Source organism: Liolophura sinensis, chromosome 12 (assembly GCF_032854445.1).
Source record: "Liolophura sinensis isolate JHLJ2023 chromosome 12, CUHK_Ljap_v2, whole genome shotgun sequence".
Lineage (NCBI taxonomy): Eukaryota > Metazoa > Mollusca > Polyplacophora > Chitonida > Chitonidae > Liolophura > Liolophura sinensis.
In genome coordinates this window covers 7,492,205-7,516,114 of record NC_088306.1, presented here as the reverse complement: position 1 = coordinate 7,516,114, position 23,910 = coordinate 7,492,205, and the positions used below count along the sequence as shown (strand labels likewise).

The 23,910-nt window shown below is 39.4% G+C and overlaps 1 protein-coding gene across 1 annotated transcript in view; it reads left to right on the top strand.

The window, feature by feature from the left end:
• The window catches only part of LOC135479206 (cohesin subunit SA-2-like), a 40,273-nt gene that overhangs the window by 2,368 nt on the left and 13,995 nt on the right, over positions 1-23,910 (top strand). Inside the window, exons 2-19 of the mRNA XM_064758995.1 lie at positions 357-495; positions 2,835-2,931; positions 3,734-3,847; positions 4,700-4,873; positions 5,616-5,820; positions 10,457-10,608; positions 10,831-10,904; positions 12,708-12,831; positions 14,541-14,639; positions 15,451-15,530; positions 16,402-16,624; positions 17,489-17,603; positions 18,344-18,447; positions 19,369-19,458; positions 20,997-21,086; positions 22,193-22,252; positions 23,078-23,221; positions 23,644-23,714. Coding sequence (XP_064615065.1) covers positions 377-495; positions 2,835-2,931; positions 3,734-3,847; positions 4,700-4,873; positions 5,616-5,820; positions 10,457-10,608; positions 10,831-10,904; positions 12,708-12,831; positions 14,541-14,639; positions 15,451-15,530; positions 16,402-16,624; positions 17,489-17,603; positions 18,344-18,447; positions 19,369-19,458; positions 20,997-21,086; positions 22,193-22,252; positions 23,078-23,221; positions 23,644-23,714 — 2,135 coding nt within the window. The 5' untranslated portion in view covers positions 357-376. The remainder of the gene's footprint in view (positions 1-356; positions 496-2,834; positions 2,932-3,733; positions 3,848-4,699; positions 4,874-5,615; positions 5,821-10,456; positions 10,609-10,830; positions 10,905-12,707; positions 12,832-14,540; positions 14,640-15,450; positions 15,531-16,401; positions 16,625-17,488; positions 17,604-18,343; positions 18,448-19,368; positions 19,459-20,996; positions 21,087-22,192; positions 22,253-23,077; positions 23,222-23,643; positions 23,715-23,910) is intronic.

Here is a 23,910-nt window from a genome sequence, read left to right as displayed (position 1 = left end):
ATGGCCATGAATATGATGTAATAAACAAAGCCTATCGCTTTGACACCCTATGTTCAGGTTTTCAGGAATTGGTAACGCTTGATGAAGAAGTCATCATGTGAAAGCCGAACTGTAGCATTGAATATTCAGTTGGATATAATTTTTATTTTTATTTCTGTATGAAATAAAGACTCCCCATAAATCCCTGACCCATATCATTTTCATGTGTGAACAGGAAATAACCGGTTTGTTACAGCACTTGTTTGACAGTATTTCTGACGTGTAACAGCTACATTTATGTATAATGAACCCTTTCATCACTGATACGGACTGTTGTTGCTGTTCTATGTAACAACACCTTAAAACATTCTGTTTAGATCTCTGATCCTAAGCAGTCATGCCTGGGGTTCGTAGGAAGAAAGGGGCTGCCAAAGACCCGGGGCTGGAGACCGAAGCCCTGCATCTCCCAGGACCCGACTCCAGTGACCCTATAGAGCCTTCCTCAGAAATATCCATGTAAGTCCAGGCTCTCACCTGTTTTAGAGCAGTAATCAGACCCCTAGCTAGAAATCAAAAGATGCAGGTGTCAGTTCTACACTCTTAAAACATGGAGCATTGTGGTAATTTCCACTCAGTGTCAAAGAATATTGTGACTGAAAGATAAGGATGCACTTTGTAAGGGTATGGTGCATCCAATTTTCTAAGAAAATGACTAGTTTGGGGTATTAGTCCCCTACATGTAACAGTTTTGATGAATCCTGGAAGAGTGAAGTATTGATTTGATAGGCGGAATTGTATTTTCCGACGATGCCTCATTTGGAATTATGACTGGACTGCTATCTGCATTTGGTGATCTGAGGTCAACTGTTCAAGACATAAATCTTGTCTTGACATTTTTTTTTTTTTAATTTTTTTTTAATAATACTCAGATATCTGGGATAAATCCTGACAAACTTGTAATAAGTGCAGGTCCTGTGTATCAGAAATCTATTAAATATCAAGCAGTCACACTTTGTGGTTTGTTGTGTCTCAGGTCTTTGTGGCACGCTAGTCCGACATTACCAGTGACGTCTTAATACACATATAATACACAGCAGTGCATTAATTTAGGGGGAAAGAAAACATTAGTTTGATTGTATGCTTGTACGTGTACAACATAAGTTGATGTTTGCAATTCCCACCAAACACATCCTGGTCCAAGGGTCCAAAAAGCTCAGCAAATACTATTAAATTCTTAGCATTGAAATGTTGTGGAATAACAGTTGAGCTGAATGGATCAATGTTGATTGGCCTGAAATCTGTAATGCTCCAAGTAGAACGTAGTCAAGACAATATAAAATACCGGTAAATTCTAGGGTTAACGTTCAGAAGATAAAGAAATAAACTGTGGCCATTCAGAATCATTGGACAAAAATAGATCCATCAACAACAGAGATTTGGACATGGCATACATGTGATATCTTGGATGGTCAGAATTTTTAAATTATTTTTGGGCGGTGTGGGGTTCATGTACAGTGTACATTGACATGCTTGGTGTAAACTGCTTTTCAAATGTGAATCAAACAGGACTATAAATAAAGGCATTTTAGGGGCCAAATTCTGTTTAATTTCTGGTTTGGCCCAGGGGAAAATGTTATGTCACTCAGGCCTGTTACTTTTAGTTCCATATCCCAAGGAGCCAAATTATTCTTTAAACAGATTATTGGCCCCAAGTTAGAAAGATTTCAAGCCCTGTCAGTGTGATGTGGTGGATGAGCATGATTTCTATGGACTGCTATATGCATCTCTACACACATGGACTGGTGATAATTTAAATACTCCATCTTAAGCTCACATGTAGTTTAAAATACATGTAAGCTTGCAAATAATCGCATGTGCATGCTTGCTTCTTTCAACTGAATGCTGTCTTTTGTTTTCTAGCCTTTTTTTCCTTTCTTTTTTTCCTTTTTGTGGGATATGATATTTCCAAAATGTCCAAAATATTTAAATGTATTGAATTTGGGAACACTAAGGACTTAAGATCATTTAGCATGTTTGGTTAGTATTTCATGGTGAGGTCACACCAATTTAAATTTTGGTTTACGGGCAAAATGAATCATCAGTGGGTATAAAAATGAAACTGAAAAATCACTTTAGTTATTGAACCTAGGGAATGCCCAAAGCAGTTTTTCCTGTTGAACACATTTCAAGCTGATCTGAAAGTGATGCAAAACAGGACAAGCAAGAAAGAAATGTCCTACAAAATAAAAAGTGTCTGCTTAACCTTAAAACACAAAGTAAATTTGGTATCGCCTGACGCAGCCATTCAGTTTTAAGCATTCATTCAGTTTCCTACCACTTACGTAGCTGGCCACCCTCTTATGAGTGGAATACTCTTGAGTAATGTGTGAACACCAAGCAGATAAGTAAATAAATATATATATATATATCTAAATCATCTGCAGTACTCGTAAGGGCATCAAGGTGGTCAGGTGTTATTAAAAGAAGATTGTTTGCCTACCTATAGCTGGTGGTTTGCTCTGGTTTTCTCCGTGGCATCGCCGGCCCCTGCACCATCCCCTTTATAGCTGGGATAGTCAACTGATGGCCGTACCAGTTTCAAACCCAACACGCCTGTTTCTTCAACAACATCCTTTATTGATAGTGGTACTGTGTATGTAAAGTGAAGTGTTTATGTATATATGGCTGCCATTATTATTTGTTGTACAGTTGTACTATACAATGGCATGTACATGTGCTTCCTGTAGTTGAACAGTCAGGCAAATAGATGAGTGATAAATCAGTCTACTTGTAAGTCCTGTAAAGGTACGGTATCTGACATCACCAGCTTGAGATGTCCTTGGATTTTCTTCCAGCCCTGAAATGGATAACGATGACAGCGACTTTGAAGAGCCTAAGGCCCCGGGGAAGGTCAGCAGGAAGAGACAGCCTAAAGGAGACCTAACTAATCAGGTACTGGTATTAAGACCAAAAGCATTCAGATCAAGATTTTGTTTTTTAATTGCGAACCCTTTTAGTAGGATATCAGAGATACCAAAGCTTAGAATTTTACATACAGTGTAACAGATTATAGTGCCAATGTAACAGATATTTGTACATTCAGTTTACATGATTAAATTTAAGCTTTATTTTAATGGAGAGTGCATGTAATTTGAACTGTGGTGATCTCATATATTAATAAATTCTTAGCGCTCTTTGAATGTTGTGTAAATGTCCATGTATTTAAACCTGGTTAATATTCCTGTTTAATTTTTATGTGCTGAGCTGCTCACTAATAAATAGAAGTGTTCAACTGTTTGCTTTTATAATGTGTGAGGCAAACGTGCAATAGGTACCCCTGTTTCCGCCACCTTTTCGCATATGAAAAAGCAACATTCAGTACCATATACATGTTACGCACATTTTTGATTTGATTTTGGAGACAAAACTACACTGGTCAGGTTGACCAATTTTATTTTGTACCTGGATGTGGTGAAGAATCGTTTAACTACCATCAGAGTTTAAGGCATGCACAAATGATTTGATTTTTTTTTGATTTTTTTGATAGAATGTAAAAAATGTTACCTAACATAAAGAGAATTTTTTTTTCTAAATGTATAATTTTTGCCCAAAAGTTTCTGACAAAGTTGTGGAGCTGTTCAAAACATTTTCATGAATAGTGAATGAGAACCATTTACCTTCTGCCAAGATGGCGTGCATATTTGCACGCCTACCTTGGATTATCGGTACATTTTTTCTCACTGTTTTATTGCAGCCTGCAAAGAAGGCCAAAAGGGGAGGTAAGAAGAAGGATGTGGAAGAGATGCAGTCAGGAGATGACACTGGAAGCCTGTTTGATGTTGTCAAGGGAGGCAAATCTTCACTACAGGTTGGTAGACGTCAAAGGCTTGTGTTTGCCTAACTGCATGTACAGTGTAGGTGGTACTGTATAGTCCTCTAACTGTGCCTATTCCACAAATTGATAGATGGTGACACTGATTTTATTTTGTGTGATAAGAGTGAGCCGACTTGTTCATAATGAAATAAAAAGTAAAACTGCAAATCCATTTTTTGGTTTTGCCCGATTTAGATGTTTTTAAGATTTTCTTGTTTTCATGCCTTTCTGATAAATAAATAAGATGTAAATAATAATATGTCTGCACCAAGACATTATGATTTTGAAGATTTTATTTTTATGTTATACCCATCTACAACATTAATTCTGCCTGTAAAACAACAATTAAAATTGATGAGGTTCTTAATGAGATTCAATTTCACTCTTGTACTTTCACTGTGATCCAATTTTATTAGCATCCCGTAACATTTCTATGTTTCATTTAGCACGTGTTTGATCTTTCTGTGAATTTGCGGAGTTCAATTTGTTTGTATTTTTTTTTGTTTTTTTTTTGCAAGTCCATTAACAACAACAGTAATGTTTAAGCTAAAAGAAATTGTATGTCTATGAATAATTGATTTATAGTTTTTTTATAACTTCAGTGTTGTGCTCCAGCACCTGTTATTTCCGGTAAAACTGATATTTAGCAATGGGGTATTAAATAATTGTGTTTTGAAATGGGACGACAACTGGACCCGTGTGATATCTTGAACACGGTGAACAAAATTCAGTTGTTTTTTTTTTCTAGACCATAATCACATATCTCATTTAGGTTGTTCCTCTTTGTACATGTAATGACAAATAAACTGCAAATTCTGGTAAACTGATGTTTGTACTGGTTCATAGGCTGTGGTGGATGAATGGATTGAATCGTACAAGAGTGACCGTGACCAGGCTCTGTTGGAACTGATCCAGTTCTTCATCCAATGCTCTGGCTGTAAAGGAAAGATCTCCCCATACATGTATGGCAACATGGAGCATGCCGAGATCATCCGGAAAATGACAGAGGAGTTTGATGAGGTTTGTTTGTTTGCTTGTTACCAGTTTTAACCAATGATGCGCAAGTATTTCCATAACCCGAGAATGAGCTTCTTAAACATATGAGCATGGGGCAAGACTGAGACAACATCATGTGTTTAGTTTCTCTAATACAACATATCCCAGAATTCCAGATTAAAAGTTTATTTATGGATTTACCAACAGGCATGAGAATTTTCCTCTTTTAGACAAAATTATGTCTTTTTTTTTTTCTGCTGAAAAGATGGTTCCTGAAATTTTTGGAAATCTGATGAGAAATTTTGGATTGGAGGTTTCATGTATTGAAGTGAGATTCAGTAAAAGCATACTTTCTTTCCTCTCTGAGCTACTAAGATTCAACTAAGATTTTACAAAAATTTCTGCGGCAAGAAAGTGGGGCATGATCCCCCATTCAGATACCACCACCATCCAACCCCTACCCCACCCCACCCCCACCCCCAGCCCCCCTTTTAGATGCTCCCCATCAGTGGTATGCTCGGGTCAAGCACTAGTGCCTTCCATCTTCAGACCTGTTTTTGGCCAGCCATTCTCATGCCTGTACTGAGCGCATCAGAACAAAATGGCTGTCAGGTCTGTTTCTACCCCTTTTTCAAAATATCTAAGGTTGTTTTGCGTGTTGCTTTTCCATTCTATCCAGGTGATTCATGGATTTTTCTCTGTTCTAAGCCTATATTGTATACACTTTACTAATACATGTATATCCACTTTCACTTTCGGTTTGTAGGAGAGTGGTGATTACCCTTTGATCATGACAGGCCCCATGTACAAGAAGTTCAAGACGAACTACTGTGAGCTGGTGCAGGTCCTTGTGAGGCAGTGTCAGTACAGCATCATCTACGACCAGTACATGATGGATAACGTAATATCCTTGCTGACAGGGCTAACAGACTCCCAGGTCCGTGCCTTCAGGCACACCAGCACACTTGCAGGTAAGTGCCGTGTGACAAAGTTACTTATTTTGCTTTCTGTTTGATCTTGGGTATTTGGAAGTCTGTTTGGAAAGTGTGATGATCGTACTGAAAAAAAAGTATATGTAGAAACGTAAAAGTCATATTTTATGACATTTACCATGTTTATTTTTTTACGGAAAATGCAGGATTTCCCAGTGATTCTTACATTAATATGCCTAAGCAATGGCTGTGCTGATGATGAAGCAAATGTGCACTTCATGGTGGTATTTTTAGTGTCTTTTATATTAAACCATGGCAGATATAAATGTGAATGAATAAATGAATATTTTGTATATGGATTAGCCATGCCAAGAAGATGGTGATTTAGCATTACTTGATGTGTCCTTGAATGTGGATGGTTCTGGCTGGTGATACCATTGACAGACAGGGCTGTGAATGTGGATAGTTCTTGCTGGTGATAAAATTGACAGACAGGGCTGTGAATGTGGATAGTTCTCACTGGTGATACCATTGACAGACAGGGCTGTGAATGTGGATAGTTCTTGCTGGTGATACCATTGACAGACAGGGCTGTGAATGTGGATAGTTCTTGCTGATGATACCATTGACAGACAGGGTTGTGAATGTGGATAGTTCTTGCTGGTGATAAAATTGACAGACAGGGCTGTGAATGTGGATAGTTCTCACTGGTGATACCATTGACAGACAGGGCTGTGAATGTGGATAGTTCTTGCTGGTGATACCATTGACAGACAGGGCTGTGAATGTGGATAGTTCTCACTGGTGATACCATTGACAGACAGGGCTGTGAATGTGGATAGTTCTTGCTGGTGATACCATTGACAGACAGGGCTGTGAATGTGGATAGTTCTCACTGGTGATACCATTAACAGACAGGGCTGTGAATGTGGATAGTTCTTGCTGGTGATACCATTGACAGACAGGGCTGTGAATGTGGATAGTTCTTGCTGGTGATACCATTAACAGACAGGGTTGTGAATGTGGATAGTTCTTGCTGGTGATACCATTGACAGACAGGGCTGTGAATGTGGATAGTTCTTGCTGGTGATACCATTGACAGACAGGGCTGTGAATGTGGATAGTTCTCGCTGGTGATACCATTGACAGACAGGGCTGTGAATGTGGATAGTTCTTGCTGGTGATACCATTAACAGACAGGGCTGTGAATGTGGATAGTTCTTGCTGGTGATACCATTGACAGACAGGGCTGTGAATGTGGATAGTTCTTACTGGTGATACCATTGACAGACAGGGCTGTGAATGTGGATAGTTCTTGCTGGTGATACCATTAACAGACAGGGTTGTGAATGTGGATAGTTTTTGCTGGTGATACCATTGACAGACAGGGCTGTGAATGTGGATAGTTCTTGCTGGTGATACCATTGACAGACAGGGCTGTGAATGTGGATAGTTTTTGCTGGTGATACCATTGACAGACAGGGCTGTGAATGTGGATAGTTCTTGCTGGTGATACCATTAACAGACAGGGTTGTGAATGTGGATAGTTTTTGCTGGTGATACCATTGACAGACAGGGCTGTGAATGTGGATAGTTCTTGCTGGTGATACCATTGACAGACAGGGCTGTGAATGTGGATAGTTCTTGCTGGTGATACCATTGACAGACAGGGCTGTGAATGTGGATAGTTCTTGCTGATGATACCATTGACAGACAGGGCACTGAATGTGGATAGTTCTTGCTGGTGATACCATGAACAGACAGGGCTCTGAATGTGGATGGTTCTGGCTGGTGATACCATTGACAGACAGGGCTGTGGATGTGGATAGTTCTCGCTGGTGATACCATTGACAGACAGGGCTGTGAATGTGGATGGTTCTGGCTGGTGATACCATTGACAGACAGGGCTGTGAATGTGGATAGTTCTTGTTGTTGATACCATTGACAGACAGGGCTGTGAATGTGGATAGTTCTCGCTGGTGATACCATTGACAGACAGGGCTGTGAATGTGGATAGTTCTCGCTGGTGATACCATTGACAGACAGGGCTGTGAATGTGGATGGTTCTGGCTGGTGATACCATTGACAGACAGGGCTGTGAATGTGGATAGTTCTCGCTGGTGATACCATTGACAGACAGGGCTGTGAATGTGGATAGTTCTTGCTGGTGATACCATTGACAGACAGGGCTGTGAATGTGGATAGTTCTTGCTGATGATACCATTGACAGACAGGGCTGTGAATGTGGATAGTTCTCGCTGGTGATACCATTGACAGACAGGGCTGTGAATGTGGATGGTTCTTGCTGGTGATACCATTGACAGACAGGACACTGAATGTGGATAGTTCTTGCTGGTGATACCATTGACAGACAGGGCTGTGAATGTGGATAGTTCTCGCTGGTGATACCATTGACAGACAGGGCTGTGAATGTGGATAGTTCTTGCTGGTGATACCATTGACAGACAGGGCTGTGAATGTGGATAGTTCTTGCTGGTGATACCATGAACAGACAGGGCTCTGAATGTGGATAGTTCTTGCTGGTGATACCATTGACAGACAGGGCTGTGAATGTGGATAGTTCTTGCTGGTGATACCATTGACAGACAGGGTTGTGAATGTGGATAGTTCTTGCTGGTGATACCATTGACAGACAGGGCACTGAATGTGGATAGTTCTTGCTGGTGATACCATTGACAGACAGGGCTGTGAATGTGGATAGTTCTCACTGGTGATACCATTGACAGACAGGGCTGTGAATGTGGATAGTTCTTGCTGATGATACCATTGACAGACAGGGCACTGAATGTGGATAGTTCTTGCTGGTGATACCATTGACAGACAGGGCTGTGAATGTGGATAGTTCTCACTGGTGATACCATTGACAGACAGGGCTGTGAATGTGGATAGTTCTTGCTGGTGATACCATTGACAGACAGGGCTGTGAATGTGGATAGTTCTTGCTGGTGATACCATTGACAGACAGGGCTGTGAATGTGGATAGTTCTCGCTGGTGATACCATTGACAGACAGGGCTGTGAATGTGGATAGTTCTTGCTGGTGATACCATGAACAGACAGGGCTCTGAATGTGGATAGTTCTTGCTGGTGATACCATTGACAGACAGGGCTGTGAATGTGGATAGTTCTTGCTGGTGATACCATTGACAGACAGGGTTGTGAATGTGGATAGTTCTTGCTGGTGATACCATTGACAGACAGGGCACTGAATGTGGATAGTTCTTGCTGGTGATACCATTGACAGACAGGGCTGTGAATGTGGATAGTTCTCACTGGTGATACCATTGACAGACAGGGCTGTGAATGTGGATAGTTCTTGCTGATGATACCATTGACAGACAGGGCACTGAATGTGGATAGTTCTTGCTGGTGATACCATTGACAGACAGGGCTGTGAATGTGGATAGTTCTCACTGGTGATACCATTGACAGACAGGGCTGTGAATGTGGATAGTTCTTGCTGGTGATACCATTGACAGACAGGGCTGTGAATGTGGATAGTTCTTGCTGGTGATACCATTGACAGACAGGGCACTGAATGTGGATAGTTCTCGCTGGTGATACCATTGACAGACAGGGCTGTGAATGTGGATAGTTCTCGCTGGTGATACCATTGACAGACAGGGCTGTGAATGTGGATAGTTCTCACTGATGATACCATTAACAGACAGGGCTGTGAATGTGGATAGTTCTTGCTGGTGATACCATTGACAGACAGGGCTGTGAATGTGGATAGTTCTCGCTGGTGATACCATTGACAGACAGGGCTGTGAATGTGGATAGTTCTTGCTGGTGATACCATTGACAGACAGGGCTGTGAATGTGGATAGTTCTTGCTGGTGATACCATTGACAGACAGGGCTGTGAATGTGGATAGTTCTTGCTGGAGATACCATTGACAGACAGGGTTGTGAATGTGGATATTTCTTGCTGATGATACCATTGACAGACAGGGCTGTGAATGTGGATAGTTCTTGCTGGTGATACCATTGACAGACAGGGCACTGAATGTGGATAGTTCTCGCTGGTGATACCATTGACAGACAGGGCTGTGAATGTGAATATTTTTTGCTTGTGATACCATTAACAGACAGGGCTGTGAATGTGGATAGTTCTTGCTGATGATACCATTGACAGACAGGGCTGTGAATGTGGATAGTTCTTGCTGGTGATACCATTGATAGACAGGGTTGTGAATGTGGATAGTTCTTGCTGGTGATACCATTGACAGACAGGGCACTGAATGTGGATAGTTCTTGCTGGTGATACCATTGACAGACAGGGCACTGAATGTGGATAGTTCTTGCTGGTGATACCATTGACAGACAGGGCTGTGAATGTGGATAGTTCTTGCTGGTGATACCATTGATAGACAGGGCTGTGAATGTGGAAAGTTCTTGCTGGTATTATCATTAACAGACAATGGTCTGGATGTGGATATATGTTATATTTTGATTATCCATGCTGCTGGTAATTACATGAGTAAATTTGGCCCAGAATATTGATATTTTTGTTTTGAGTTAGTAATGAAGCCAATGAATGCATTAGTAAGTGTGGCCCTGAATGTGGATATTTTTGTGTGTGTTTTTGTTAGTTATGAAGCTCATGGGAGCTAGATGTGCCCTGAATATGGATATTTATTGTGTTTTTATTAGCCATGAAGCTCATGACAGCATTAGTGGATGTTGCCCTGAACCTGAGTATCAACCTAGACAACACCCAGAGACAGTATGAGGCGGAGCGTCAGAAGAACCAATCAAAACGGGCCGGAGAGAGGTTGGAGCTTCTAATGTCGAAACGACAAGAGGTACAACTGAACGGTGTTGACCAATTAAACTGAATAACCCTTTGAGGCATTTATTTTGCTTTTGTTCACTTGCCATTGACCAACCAGATTAACGCTAACTGGCATATTTATTAGTCATTTTGAGCACAGTGCAATATTCGGAAATGTGAAAGCTTTGTTTATTTTTGTTAGTGTTGATTATCACTAAAACATAATCTTAATAAAGTGTGATATTTATTTCAGTTGGAAGAAAATCAAGAGGAAATCCGGAACATGTTGACCTACATTTTCAAGGGTGTTTTTGTCCACAGATACAGGTATGTTTTGTTCTTCAAGTCTTTTTAGGGCCAATGATTTTCTGGGATTGCGGAAAACGGACAGAATTCTCGAAATAACGAGTGCAAAACAGAATTGGCACTTTGTCAAGGAAACTGCTTTGTAATGGCATTAAATTAAAATGTACATACCAGTAAAAAATTAATTTACCAAGTGAGCACATGATGGAATGTACTGTCGTCGTTGGAAAGGTGACATGTCGTGTTCCGGTCTCTGTGTTAAGTATTTATTGTAAGGCATGTTGTGATTGGCTATCTAGAGTTTCAGCAACCAATAAGCTTTGCGCTTACATACAGTTGCTGTTTGAGTAGGCAGTGATAAATCAGAAATACAGATATTATGTGCTGATATAGTTATAAACTTCAAACCTGATCATTGATGGGTGATTCTTTTCATTTCAAGTGCCTTGGGTGTTGCTTCCAGAGAGAACTCCCAGAATGAGTCCGGCATATTAGTTTGTCACTATTAAACAGTTGTCTAAACTAGACTTTGACAATATATATTAGAGTACTTGCTGAGATAATTATAAATTTGAAACCTGATCAGTGATTAGTGATACATATGTGCTAGTGTTATATAATTAATTTTGGGGCCTCCGTGGCTTCAGTGGTTAGTGTGCTAGCACAGCGTAATGACCCAGGAGTCTCTCATCCAATGCGGTCGCTTTGAGTTGAAGTCCAGCTCATGCTGGCTTCCTCTCCGGCCGTAAGTGGGAAGGTCTGACAGCAACCTGCGGATGGACGTAGGTTTTGTTTTTTTTGGTCATAACATAAAAACAACACAAAGTACAAAAACGTCTTGCAGAGTTATAATCATGATGTCAAGGGGCACCAGACAGTATGTTTGTTTTATGATTGTAAGCAGTTTTATAAATTGACCTACTTTAGAGCCAATTTTATTGGTCATTTTTTGGCCTTATTTGCATACCAAACTACAAGCTTTTTACATTATGGGTAGGGCCATCCATTTTAAAATTGTAAGCGAAAAGTTCATCTCAGTAGGTTTGGCCATTTTGGAGAAGATTTTTTTAGCCTATCAATAAAATTCAAAATGGCCGCTAAATCATGTGAATGGTAAAACACCACTAATTGTCAAAAGTTGCTTTATATGTTCCTTATTAAGACTCCAAAGTTTGGTTTCTTTTGTACCTTTTATAGTTTTTGAGATATTGCAATTTTACGAGTTGGCTAAGAATAATAATAATAATCAAAGTGATTTCAAGAGGTGTTCTGCTAGGAACTTGCGTGGACCCCTAATTTGTAGAATTTCAATCAGCAATTCCAGGCAAGTTGCTTGGTCCTAACTGCAGATGTGTGGACTATGTAGGGGAGACAACTTAGCCTGCACCTCCCATATTACATCATACAGGCCAAGCTGTGCCTAACACCCACTTCGCAGAGAGCAGAACTTAATGACTTTCTGTGCTGTACATAAAAAAAACAAAAAATTGAAGGTTCTGATTTAAAACTTTAAAGGTGATCACTACCTGACACCTCATGTTCTCTCTGTCCAAGAATTTCAAACTTTCATGAATAGAACTCTTTAGCTGCCCAAATTTTTGACAATTTCACAATAAGTATGCAGTTGTATGCTAAAAATGGCCATTGGCATCGAAAAAAAGCACACAGAATTACATTCATCTCTCAGAAAAAACGGTACATATTCTGTAAGCGTATTCCCTATCTCTAGATGTAGGCATGTGGATTAATGGGAGACAACTGAGTATTCAACGACCATATCATCAAATTGCAGAATATGGATGGAATATTGATTATTGATTTCAGAGACACGCAGCCTGAGATCAGAGGTATCTGTATGGCAGAGATCGGTGTATGGATGAAGAAATATCCCAACATGTTTCTTGATGATGCCTACCTCAAGTATGTGGGCTGGACGCTATATGATAAGGTATCTTTCAACCATAAGGCAGGACCTGCCAAAATTGGTACTGGTTGCTGCCTCACTTGGTGCTTAGCACTGAGAGGTAAGAGCATTGAAACATGAGTGGTTGGCATGGTGTCAGTATGACAAGTTAGATGTCATGTCTGGTGTCTTCAGAATGATATTTAACTTTGGCGGCAGCACTTTGGCGGCAGCACTTTGGCGGCGTGGGTTTGACCTGCCACGAGAAGGCACAGTATATGTACGCATGTGGCACGACCCTTCGTCTTCATATGACTGAAAAGTTATCAAGTACGTCAATGAAACCCAAGGATACATACATACTCTTAGTCATAAGGATTTGCATCTGATCTAATTCCTCATGACCTGTTTTGGTTTGAAAACATTGTAATTAGATTCAATACAACTGTAAAAAGAAAAAGCTTAGTGTTAAGTTCACTGAATATCACGTAAAGCATACTTCAGGTGACGCATTTTACTTTATTCTGGTTTATTCATCGACCATATGCTGTCCTAAGATTCTTTCTGATTAATTTCTTCTGCCAGATATTTGGGTCTTGGCATCAAAAATATCTTTATAAGATCTTTATGTGCTTTTGAAATTCCATTTTTATATACAAAATTTTAGGTGAAATACAGTAATACAGAGAGAAACACTCGCAAAGAATAAGGCAGAAAACCTAAACTATTAAAGATTCACTCAGATGAAATATTGCAGCTGGAATCCTTATTTGAAGAGTTAAGTAGGCCCTTGTTATGCTATTGTCCAGTAGTATATGCATGACATGCAAATCATGTTCTCATGAAGGGATACAAGTTCCATGGATATAACACATAACAATGAACATTCATGTAGGACCGGCCTGGATAGCACAGTTGGTAGAGTGTCCGCCTTGGGACCGGTAGATCCAGGATCAATCCTTGATCGAGTCACACCTAAGACTTTATAAGAGGAAGTTGTAACTTCCTCGCTTGGCGTTCAGCATGAAGGGGATAGTGCAACGACTGGTTGACCCGTATCAGTATAATGGCTCGGGCGGGGCAGCTTACTTGCCTTCGGTAAGTCGTCTCAGTGAAGCAGCACTAAGTAAAGAGCGGTGGAAATCCGTCCTGCATCAAGGAGGCACATATACACGTACATGGATTCCTTCGTCGTCATATGACTGAAAAATTATTGTGTATGACGTTAAACCCCAAGCACTCACTCACTCACATACATGTAAAAGTTCTGAGAAAATAAATCTTCATTTTTGTCGTATTAAATAGTTGTACAAAAATAAAAAGCGGATATTTCACATTGATGGTTAAATACATATACCATGAGAGTTGTCCGAGTAAGTTGTGGAAATAATATTCTATGTTTCCATTATTCAACCTTTATTGTGCAATGTTCTGTTTATTATCTGTATTTTCACAGCATCATTAGGCAAAGTTTTCACCTGTAGGCCATTCACGTATTTATGTGTGGTGTCTTGCTGTGTAAAAATGTGAGATGTTGACTAAAAAAATATCGTGATGTCATTCTGGTGAACTGGAATTGGATATCATGAAATAAAATGTTTAATACTTGAGGTCATGGTGTCTGGGTATGAAATGTCAAAATGTAATAACAAAAGTGGTAACTATAATCTGAAATAACACTTTTATCGGTGAAGGAAATCTTGACATTTCACCTGTATATAAATAATAAATGGGTATATATATCTGTTTTTGAGACTGGAGAAGTCCGCCTGTGTTGTCTGAGAAGTCTGCAGCCACTTTACGAGACAGAAGACTTGGCTACAAAGATGGAACTGTTTACCAACAGGTTCAAGGTAAAAAAAAGATTATGTACTGCCACACCAACTGAATTTCTAGTTTCACAGGCAGAATAAATCTATTTTCAATGTGGGAAAAAGGTATGGAAATTAAACTTGAAAATCGTCTAATTTGTGGGAAATTTGACTATCCCGGCAATTTCCCTGTTTAACACATATTTATAGGATTTGAAAAGTCTTGAAAAACTGGAAAGTCATAAAAGCAACAAGATTAGATGAAGTAAAATGGTGGATTTTCAGTTTTATTTGCCTGGTAAAGACAAAATAAAACTGTTGTCCTGAATAGAAAATAAAATTTTCAGTTTTGTTTGTCTGTAAAAGACAAAATAAAGCTGTTGTCCTCAAAAGAAAAGAAAATTTGCCTGTGAAAGACAAAATAAAGTTGGTGTCCTGAGTTGTAAATAAAATTTCCAGTTTTGTTTGTCTGTAAAAGACAAAATGAAGTTGGTGTCCCGTTGAGAAAATAAAAATTAGTGTTTTGGATTGTGGGGAATTTTAATTCTTATTTAATTGGTGTTAATGACAGATTGCTGATGTTTTTTTCCCACCTATTAACATTTTTAAACAGTGATGTTGAATTTGGTCATGAACAACCATTTTGAGCTGTGATTGTAGCTATGCTTCCATGATAAATATTTATTATAAGAGCGAGGTACATGTATTAATACGCATGAAGAAAACAATTCAGTCGTTTAAGCTGAAAACTAAAAAAAAAAGTCTAAATTAACAGTTTCCAAAACTGTTTATAAAATAATGCACTGTTCATTGTTCACTTTGCGCATAACAAGCCAAAATTGTTTGTGAACAGGACCGTATTGTGGAGATGACGTTGGACAAGGAGTATGACGTGGCAGTGCAAGCTGTCAAGCTGGTCATCAGTGTTCTGAGGTCAGTGGTTTTATTCTGGAGTTATCCCATCTGCAGTGAATGAGATGAATTTTGATTTGTGACTGTCCATCTGCTTGGTTTTTGTTCAGTAAATGTGTGCAAGTTCATTTTGTGGAACCTCCCATTGGATTTCAAAACCACACGCATACATGGGTACATTTTGTGTATTTTATGTATTTGGTACTATAACTTCACCAAGTGTTGTTTGACTTTGGTGATTTTGTGTACAGGCTCATTTTGTGTGATTACAGATCAAGATCACAACCAACCATTTCGATACATAAGCTTTGTTTCTTTCAGATTTCTTTCATTATGATTGGTCATTGCATTCCATGCAGTAACTGAAATATTGTTTGATTTTGCTAAGATTGTATGTGGCTCATAAACCATGTGGGGCCTCCATGGCCAAGGTGGTTAACACACCAGCACAGTGCAATGACCCAGGAATCTCTCACCAATGCAGTCGCTGTCAGTTCAAGTCTAGCTTATGCTGGCTTTTTTTCCAGCCGTACCTGGGAAGGACTCTCAGCAACCTGTGGATGATCATGGGTTTCCCAAGACTCTGCCCGGTGGTTTCCTTCCACCATAATGCTGGCTAACGCTGCATAAGTAAAATATCCTTGAGTGGTGTAAAACACCAATGAAATAAATAGATAAATCAAATGAAGTTGCAAAACCATATTCATGAGTGCATGAACATGATCAACTTGAGATACAAATTCTGAGTTTGAAAAGGATTTCCCCACAATAAATTCTCCAGATATTGTCCTAGTTTGATCAGATTTTGTGTAAAAGCTCCTTTTTGTTTTCTTGAATCAAGGCAAGCCATCTTGCTTAATGCATAAACTAGATCAACTTGAATGACTTTCAGGTTTAACGAAAACGTGCTATCAGACAAAGATTGTGAGAATGTCTATGAGTTGGTGTACTCCTCCCACCGTCATGTCGCTCAGGCCGCCGGAGAGTTCCTCAACAACAAGCTGTTCCAGAGAGATGATGAGGCAACGAAGAACCTCAAGTCGAAGAAAGGAAAGAAGCGAAGCCCTAACACACCTCTAATCAGAGATCTGGTTCAGTTCTTCATTGAGAGCGAGGTAGTTAGCACAAGTGAGAATGTTGAGTCAGTAGTGAACTCAGCAAATTTGAGACTATAACAGAATATTGATATATTTCCAGTTTATTCGTTTAGTAAACATAAATATACATGTAGGAATAGGAACATTTAGATGTTTGGATAACAGTGGCTGTATGTCCGGTGGAAAGTTACGTCATTAGATAAAGAAAGGCACTTTTGGTGGTGATATACAGCACCAGACAAATTTCTCAATACATCATCTTCTTTTCTCCATTGCCATTGGTTGATCACACGGGTTAAAATGTCAGAGCTTGTCAAAGCTTCAAGGCTGTGCCCACAAGGGGTATATGAAATTTAAACCCTGCGCATCTGAATTACTGGGCAGGCTAATATCATTTTCCTTTGTGACACTGCATTGCATGGAGTGTCATTGTGATGTCTTGCCAGTATACCAGGGGACATGGCTTGAACGATTTATCTTTGCTCATCTTTACATATACCCAAGACTGGCTTTCTGTTTGATAAATTCTGTAGGGACAAAATCATTATTCTTGTGTTGAGAAGGGTATATTGGAGTTTAAACCCTAGTTGGAAATCTTAACCGTTTGCCTGCAGCTCGACTGTCATCAGATTTGTGAGGTTCTTGCTGTTTTACTTTTTTTGTTGATATGGTTTACATATCATGCGTGGGAAAGGTCGTAACTAACTTGCAAAAAGGTTGGTTTACCCTGGACACTCAATATGGACTGCGGGCCTTATAAATAAAAAATGTCTTATGTATGGTGTTAATCAAACACTCAAATAAATACTATGACAAGTAAAGAAAAATTTGTTTGGTTTTCATTAATTAATGTTTCCCTAATCATTGTAAATTTACCTTCAGCTTCACGAGCACGGGGCGTACCTGGTCGACAGTCTGTGGGACATTAATGAGATGATCAAAGACTGGGAGTGCATGACAGATTTACTGCTGGAAGAGGCCGGCAAGGGGGAGGAACGTGAGTGAATATGTTCACGCCTCACTTGGCCTCTGTTCTGCTTGTGCAGCACTATCACTTAGGAGCCTCTTACCAATGCTATCGCTTTGGGTTCAAGCCCAGCTCATGGTGGCTTTCTCTCAGGTCATACGTGAGAAGGCCAGCCAGCAAGCTGCTGACAGTCATGGGTTTCCTCTGGGCGATGCCTGGTTTCCTTCCACCATAATGCTGTCCGTCATCGTATTAGTGTAATATTCTTGAGTATGGGGTAAAAATCCAGTCAAATGAAAATAATGAATGAAAGTTAAATAAAAGTCAAAGAAAGCTACAAAAATATAGTAATATAATTGTTCATCATTTTTGACAACTGCATAAGACATCTTCATTTGTTTCTATGGAAATGTTTTTAAAGAATTAAATGCTTTAAATGTTCGGGATGTTTTTTTTTTTTTTTTTTTTCAAAAACATCAAATGAAAATGTAAAAACTAAAAAAAAAATACCCTGAACCTGTGGGTTTTACTTTTAGGGCTTTGCTCTCAGCATAAGATTCAGAAATAACTGTAAGTGTTTTATTACTTGCTTTTATATTTTGCTGACAAACACTTTCTGGCTTACTGATAAATCATGAAAACACATTTAAATGTTCAACATACAGTTATTAAATGGTGTAAATGGCTTTTAACTGGGTGTGATGTTCAAGTGTTAATGTTGTGTGCTTGAGCCGTAATGTAGTGAGTTTTTTGTGCCATTTTCTTTCCAGCCCTGGATGACCGACAGGAGACCAGCCTGATAGAGATCATGGTTTGCTGTGTTAAACAGGCAGCTACTGGGGAATCTCCCGTTGGCAGGGGTCCCAACAGAAAGGTAGGAATCTCCAGTCAAGTGACAGCTTATAAAGTATTGAGTTTACCTGACCATTTTGGTATCTCATTGAGACTTGTCCTCAAAGTGAAAGTTTGTATTACCGTATTCACCTGATGTTTAGCACTTTTCAGGTGGAACTTCAGTGCCAATTAAGTGTTGGTATCAAAGGTTATCTTTCCAAGGCCTTCATGTGCTCGTGAAATTGCAATACAGTTGGAATACAGTACTTTGCATTTTCCACCAAAAGCAAGAAGCACAGGGAACTCTCTGGCTCAGATAGTCACAGCCCTGGCTCGATGCAACCTTGTCACATGTTCGTACCCAGTTCTCGCAGTTTTTGCTGCATCTTCAACTCAGATGTGTGTCAGGGACCTTGCAATGGGCACTCTTCAACCTATAACCTGACACGCATAACCCATACATGAAATTCTTGAATACAGCACTTAGCACTATTCTGATAAGGAAATGAAATAATTTCAGACGGATGTATATTCAATTATATGCGTATAAATATGCATTTTGATAATGTATCGTTTGTAAATGTGAATACTTGTTAGAGCGCTAACCATAGTGACTCAAGAGCTTCTCACCAATGGGGTCATTGTGAGTCCAGCTCCGGCTGGCGGCTCCCTCTCCTGTGGTGCTTGAGAAGGTCAGGCAGTAACCTGGACATGGGTTTCCCCCGAGCTTAGCCCAATTTCCTCCCAACATAATGCTGTCAGTCGTCGTATGAAATATTTTTGACTAAAGCGTAAAACACCAATCAAATAAATAAATAAATTTGAACGAAATCTTAACCTTAAAATATTACAAACGTTTTCTCAAGAAATGGAGTTTGAATGTACATGTATATAGGTCATTGAAGGCATATGTTATTACTGCATGTAGCACATTATGATGTTGACTCTACTATTTTTACAGCTGACAGTAAAAGAAGTGAAGCAGGTATCAGAGGAGAAGACGAAGCTAACAGAACACTTTATTGTCACATTACCTCAACTCTTAGCCAAGGTGGGTTTTTAAATCAGAATGAACAAATAAAATAACCCTTCAAAACCATAAGTTAAATTCAGATTGGACACGCAAGAGGATTTTACTCAGCAGTCATCCTTCTGCCGCACTCTGGAATTACCTGACCATGCATTATTTGGGGTGTTCAATAATAACAGTGAGGTACCACTGTGTGTTAGAATTCCAACCAGTGTGTCCATGCCATGTTACATACATGTAGTCAATTTAAACTATATGCAAACTTTTCCCACTCACTTTTCTATGGTCAGCATCACACACTGAGATTTTGGCCATGCCATGCGAGACAAAAAAATGAAAAAAAAAAAAAATTTCCCCAAAGTCTCTCATTGCAAAAAGTCTGAGTAGAAGCTGCAGGGTAGGTAGGCACATTGGGACAACTGCTGATCTAAAAAAGCTCTTGTGCATGGCAGGGTTGAGCCTAAAGATGTCCTCAGCAGATTATGCTCAGATGCAGCAAAGATCTTAGCGTAAACATTGAGGTGTGCAATGAGAGCAAGAAAGCAAATGTTAGCTATGCCTGCGCAGCTTCAAGTCAAGTACTCTGAAACAAAAAGAGGTCGTTATCATGTAAACCTTTCTCACTCTCTCCATAAAATACTCCCTGGCTACATTTGAAGCTAATTTTATCCCATGTAACATGAATTCATAATAGAAACTTAAAAAGTCTGTGGGGGAGATTTTTTGCCAAAAAAATCCATATTCACAGATGAAATCTAATTTTCTGCTAAATGCCAAGAATAGCTCAATTGTTGCTTTACTGTTAATGTCAGACTCGCACCATTGAAATTTGGAAAAAATTATATTGCAATCTGCATTATGAACTTTGGAAACCTTATTACCAGTTTTGAACAGTATCACATGCATAGTCAAGACTGATATTTTGTGAAAGTTAATTATTTGGGCTGCCCTTAAATAATAGCAAAAATTGGCTTAGATTTACTTTGATTGAGGGTTTGCTAAAATCCTCAGTATTGCCTTCTTAGCTCGTCCTTCGCAAAATCCCCAGTATTGCCTTTTAGCTCGCCTTACATAGTAAGGGGGGGTATTGTGAGAGGGGTATCAGAATCTCTCGGTGGCGGTGTCCAGTTTGGTTAAAGTTCTTGGCCAATCATAGGGTTTGCTGTGGCTACCCATAGTACAGAGCCAATCATAGGGTTGCAGTGCCCATCCATAGTACCCAGATAGCCAGTCATAGGGTTTGCTTTGGCTACCCATAGTACCCAGATAGCCAATCATAGGGTTTGCTGTGGCTACCCATAGTACCTAGATAGCCAATTGTCAGTAGCGGTTTACATATCAGACCAAGTCTTTTACCTCATAGCTCAACATTTTGCTCAGCTATTCACAGGGTTGCATTTTTTTCGTTTAGGAAGTCAATATTTGAATGTATCACATGACTTGAACATTATGCAGTTTTATGAACTGCTCAGTCAGGCCAGATAACGGTATTCGCTGAATGCCTTGTTACATTTATAAAGTGGTTTGATATCTAATACATTATGTATCTCTTGTTACAGTACCTGATGGATGCAGAAAAGGTGACAAACCTCTTACAAATTCCTCAATACTTTGACCTGGAGATCTACACAACCAGTCGCCAGGAAAAGGTAACTCTAGCTGAATTCTAAGAGAGGATTCTGGGAATGCGTCAACCTTGTGACGAGGGACAAATGCGTTTTTGATGACTGGAAGCATTTCAGAGCAGCTGGAAGCAAAATTTTAATGCAAATTAAATTATTTTGTGAAAAAAAGTGCACCATGGAGCTGTGATTTGTAAGCGCTGTATTACTTGGTACTTACAAACCTAGATCACAAATCTTAAATTAAAACTTGTCAACTCATATTCAGGTTGATCAAAGTCAAACTCACAATCCTTTGAATAAAAACTTGTCAGTACATGTTCAAGTTGGTCAAACTCAAACTCACAAACTTTTGAATAGAAAGTTGTCAATGCATATTTAGGCTAATCAAAATTAAACTCAAAACCCTTTAAATAAAAAAATTTAAAAAAAGCATATTCAACTTGATCAAAATCAACTCTCATTCACAAACCTTCACTTCTCATATTACTGTATATCTTACCCCAACTTTTCAAACATTGAATAAGAAACAAGTTGGATATCTGAAAAGTGTATGTTTTGGGGAAATCAGTTCCCAGTTGGGACATTTGTGGCTGCAAACCGGGAAACAGACCATTGGGAATGGGGTCAAATATCGGCCCATGTAGATTATTCTCTTACAAGTGTGTATTTTGGGAAATCAGTTCCCTGTTGGGACGTTTGTGGCTGCAAACCGGGAAACAGACCATTGGGAATGGGGTCAAATATCGGCCCATGTAGATTATTCTCTGACCAGTGTGTATTTTGGGAAATCAGTTCCCTGTTGGGACATTTGTGGCTGCAAACCGGGAAACAGACCATTGGGAAAGGGGTCAAATATTGGCCCATGTAGATTATTCTCTGACAAGTGTGTATTTTGGGAAATCAATTCCCTGTTGGGACATTTATGGTTGCCAAATGGGAAGTAGATCATTGGGAACGGGACTAAAGATTGGCCCCAGGGGCATACATGTGATTACATGTACTTGTGATGGAGTGGCGACAGTGTTGATACTAGTAAGTGGAGATTGTGGCTGCAGTATATTACAGCTTACAGCATTCACAATTGTGTTTGAAAGTTTGGAATAACATCTCTACAATCTTCTGTTTTCCAGAGTTTGGAAGCTTTACTAAGATATCTACACGAGATAGTGGAAAAGCACACAGACATGGAGGTAAGAGAAAGGTTGCCACTGTCATAAAAAACCTGAATAGTTGGGAACAAATTTTCCAGTGATGAATTGTCATGAAAAAGTGATGGATTTTGAAAATTTCAGAGAAAGTGATGAAAAAAATCATGAATTTTGAAAATTTCGAGGAAAGTCATTAATTTTTGTTTCAGACATTGTGTGAATGTTAATTGGAGTGTGTTATGTAGCTGGATTGAGTATTTGCGCATCGGCCAAAGATATAGGTACATGTGTTTCTAACTGTTTGAAGACCGTTCTTGTTTTTTTCCCCTACCTTGTTACTACTTGGTTTTCTTGCAACAGAAATGCATTATTGAAAAAGGTCATGTGGCTTCTTTGTGTGGTATGAAGGCAGTATGCATATGCAATAAAAAATAATTGCTTTAACATTAAAAACATTTTAATTTAAAAAACATTTAACATTAACATTTGTGCGATGAATTTTGAGTTTAGAAGTCATGAATTTCAGTTTTTAAATGTCTGTGTCAACATTTTAGGAATCACAGATACAATTTTTAAAAACAACGTAAGATTTTCTAACTTGAAAGCGGGCCTCTGTTGCGCCCTCATGGTCACATCCTCTCCGGCTGTAAGTGGGAAGCTCTTGCAGCAACCTGCGGATGGTCAAGAGTTTCCCTGGGCACTGCCTGGTTTCCTCCCACCATAATACTGTCATATAAGTGCAATATTCTTGAGTGGGACATAAAACACCAATCAAATCAAATCCAACTGTTGAAGTTTTGTATAGTGCAAAAACACTTTTAAGTCAAATAATTGAGTGAATAAAAGGATTATCTGTTGGACATGCAGGTTTTGGAAGCTTGTTCCAAAGTGTTCGAGTCATTGTGTTCAGATGAGTTTGCAATTGCCGGGAAATGCGATGTGGCACGCAGCACACTTATAGACAGTCTGGCGGTAAAGTTCAAGGAAGCCATGCAGGATTTCTTTGCTGAGGTGAGAGAAAAATAAATTTGTGTAAGTTGGGTCGTTTTATCTTTGGGGGTGAATATTTGAATGAGTATTTGCTACTGACATACCAAGGGTTCTAAGTGCTAGATGATACAAAATCCCGTACATGGGATGTTGCAGCAGTTGGAAATTTTCTCTTATTTCTCAGCAGTATATCCTCTAATAAGTGTAAAGCACTGCTCCATATAAAAGGACAAATTGGATGCTGCAAACAAGCTGTCTGTTGTAGCGTATTCTTTCTGCTTGTCAGTTGTAACCCTCTTCTTGTTGTCTTGTGAACTTAATGCGGTTAAAAGAGATTTAAATGCAGGTTATAATGAATCTGCTGTCATTGCTCTGGAAATGAGTGTGTCAGCTTGTGGGCCAAGAAAACTACATGTATTTCAGATGAATTTCTGTGTTTTCAGGGGGAGCAGCCAGACGATGACGACACATTTACCCTGGTGGCTAGCCTGAAGAGAATCTATGCTTTTTACAAGTGAGTGTTAAATGGGAAACAGCTGAAGGGTGATAGTGGGATTTCTTTATACACCCATCAGTATTTATTTATTTGATTGGTGTTTTATGCCGAACTCAAGAGTATTTCACTTATACGATGGCGACCTGCATGATGGTGACAGAGCTTCCCATGTATGGCCGTACAGGGAGCCAGCGCGAGCTAGACTCACAGCGAC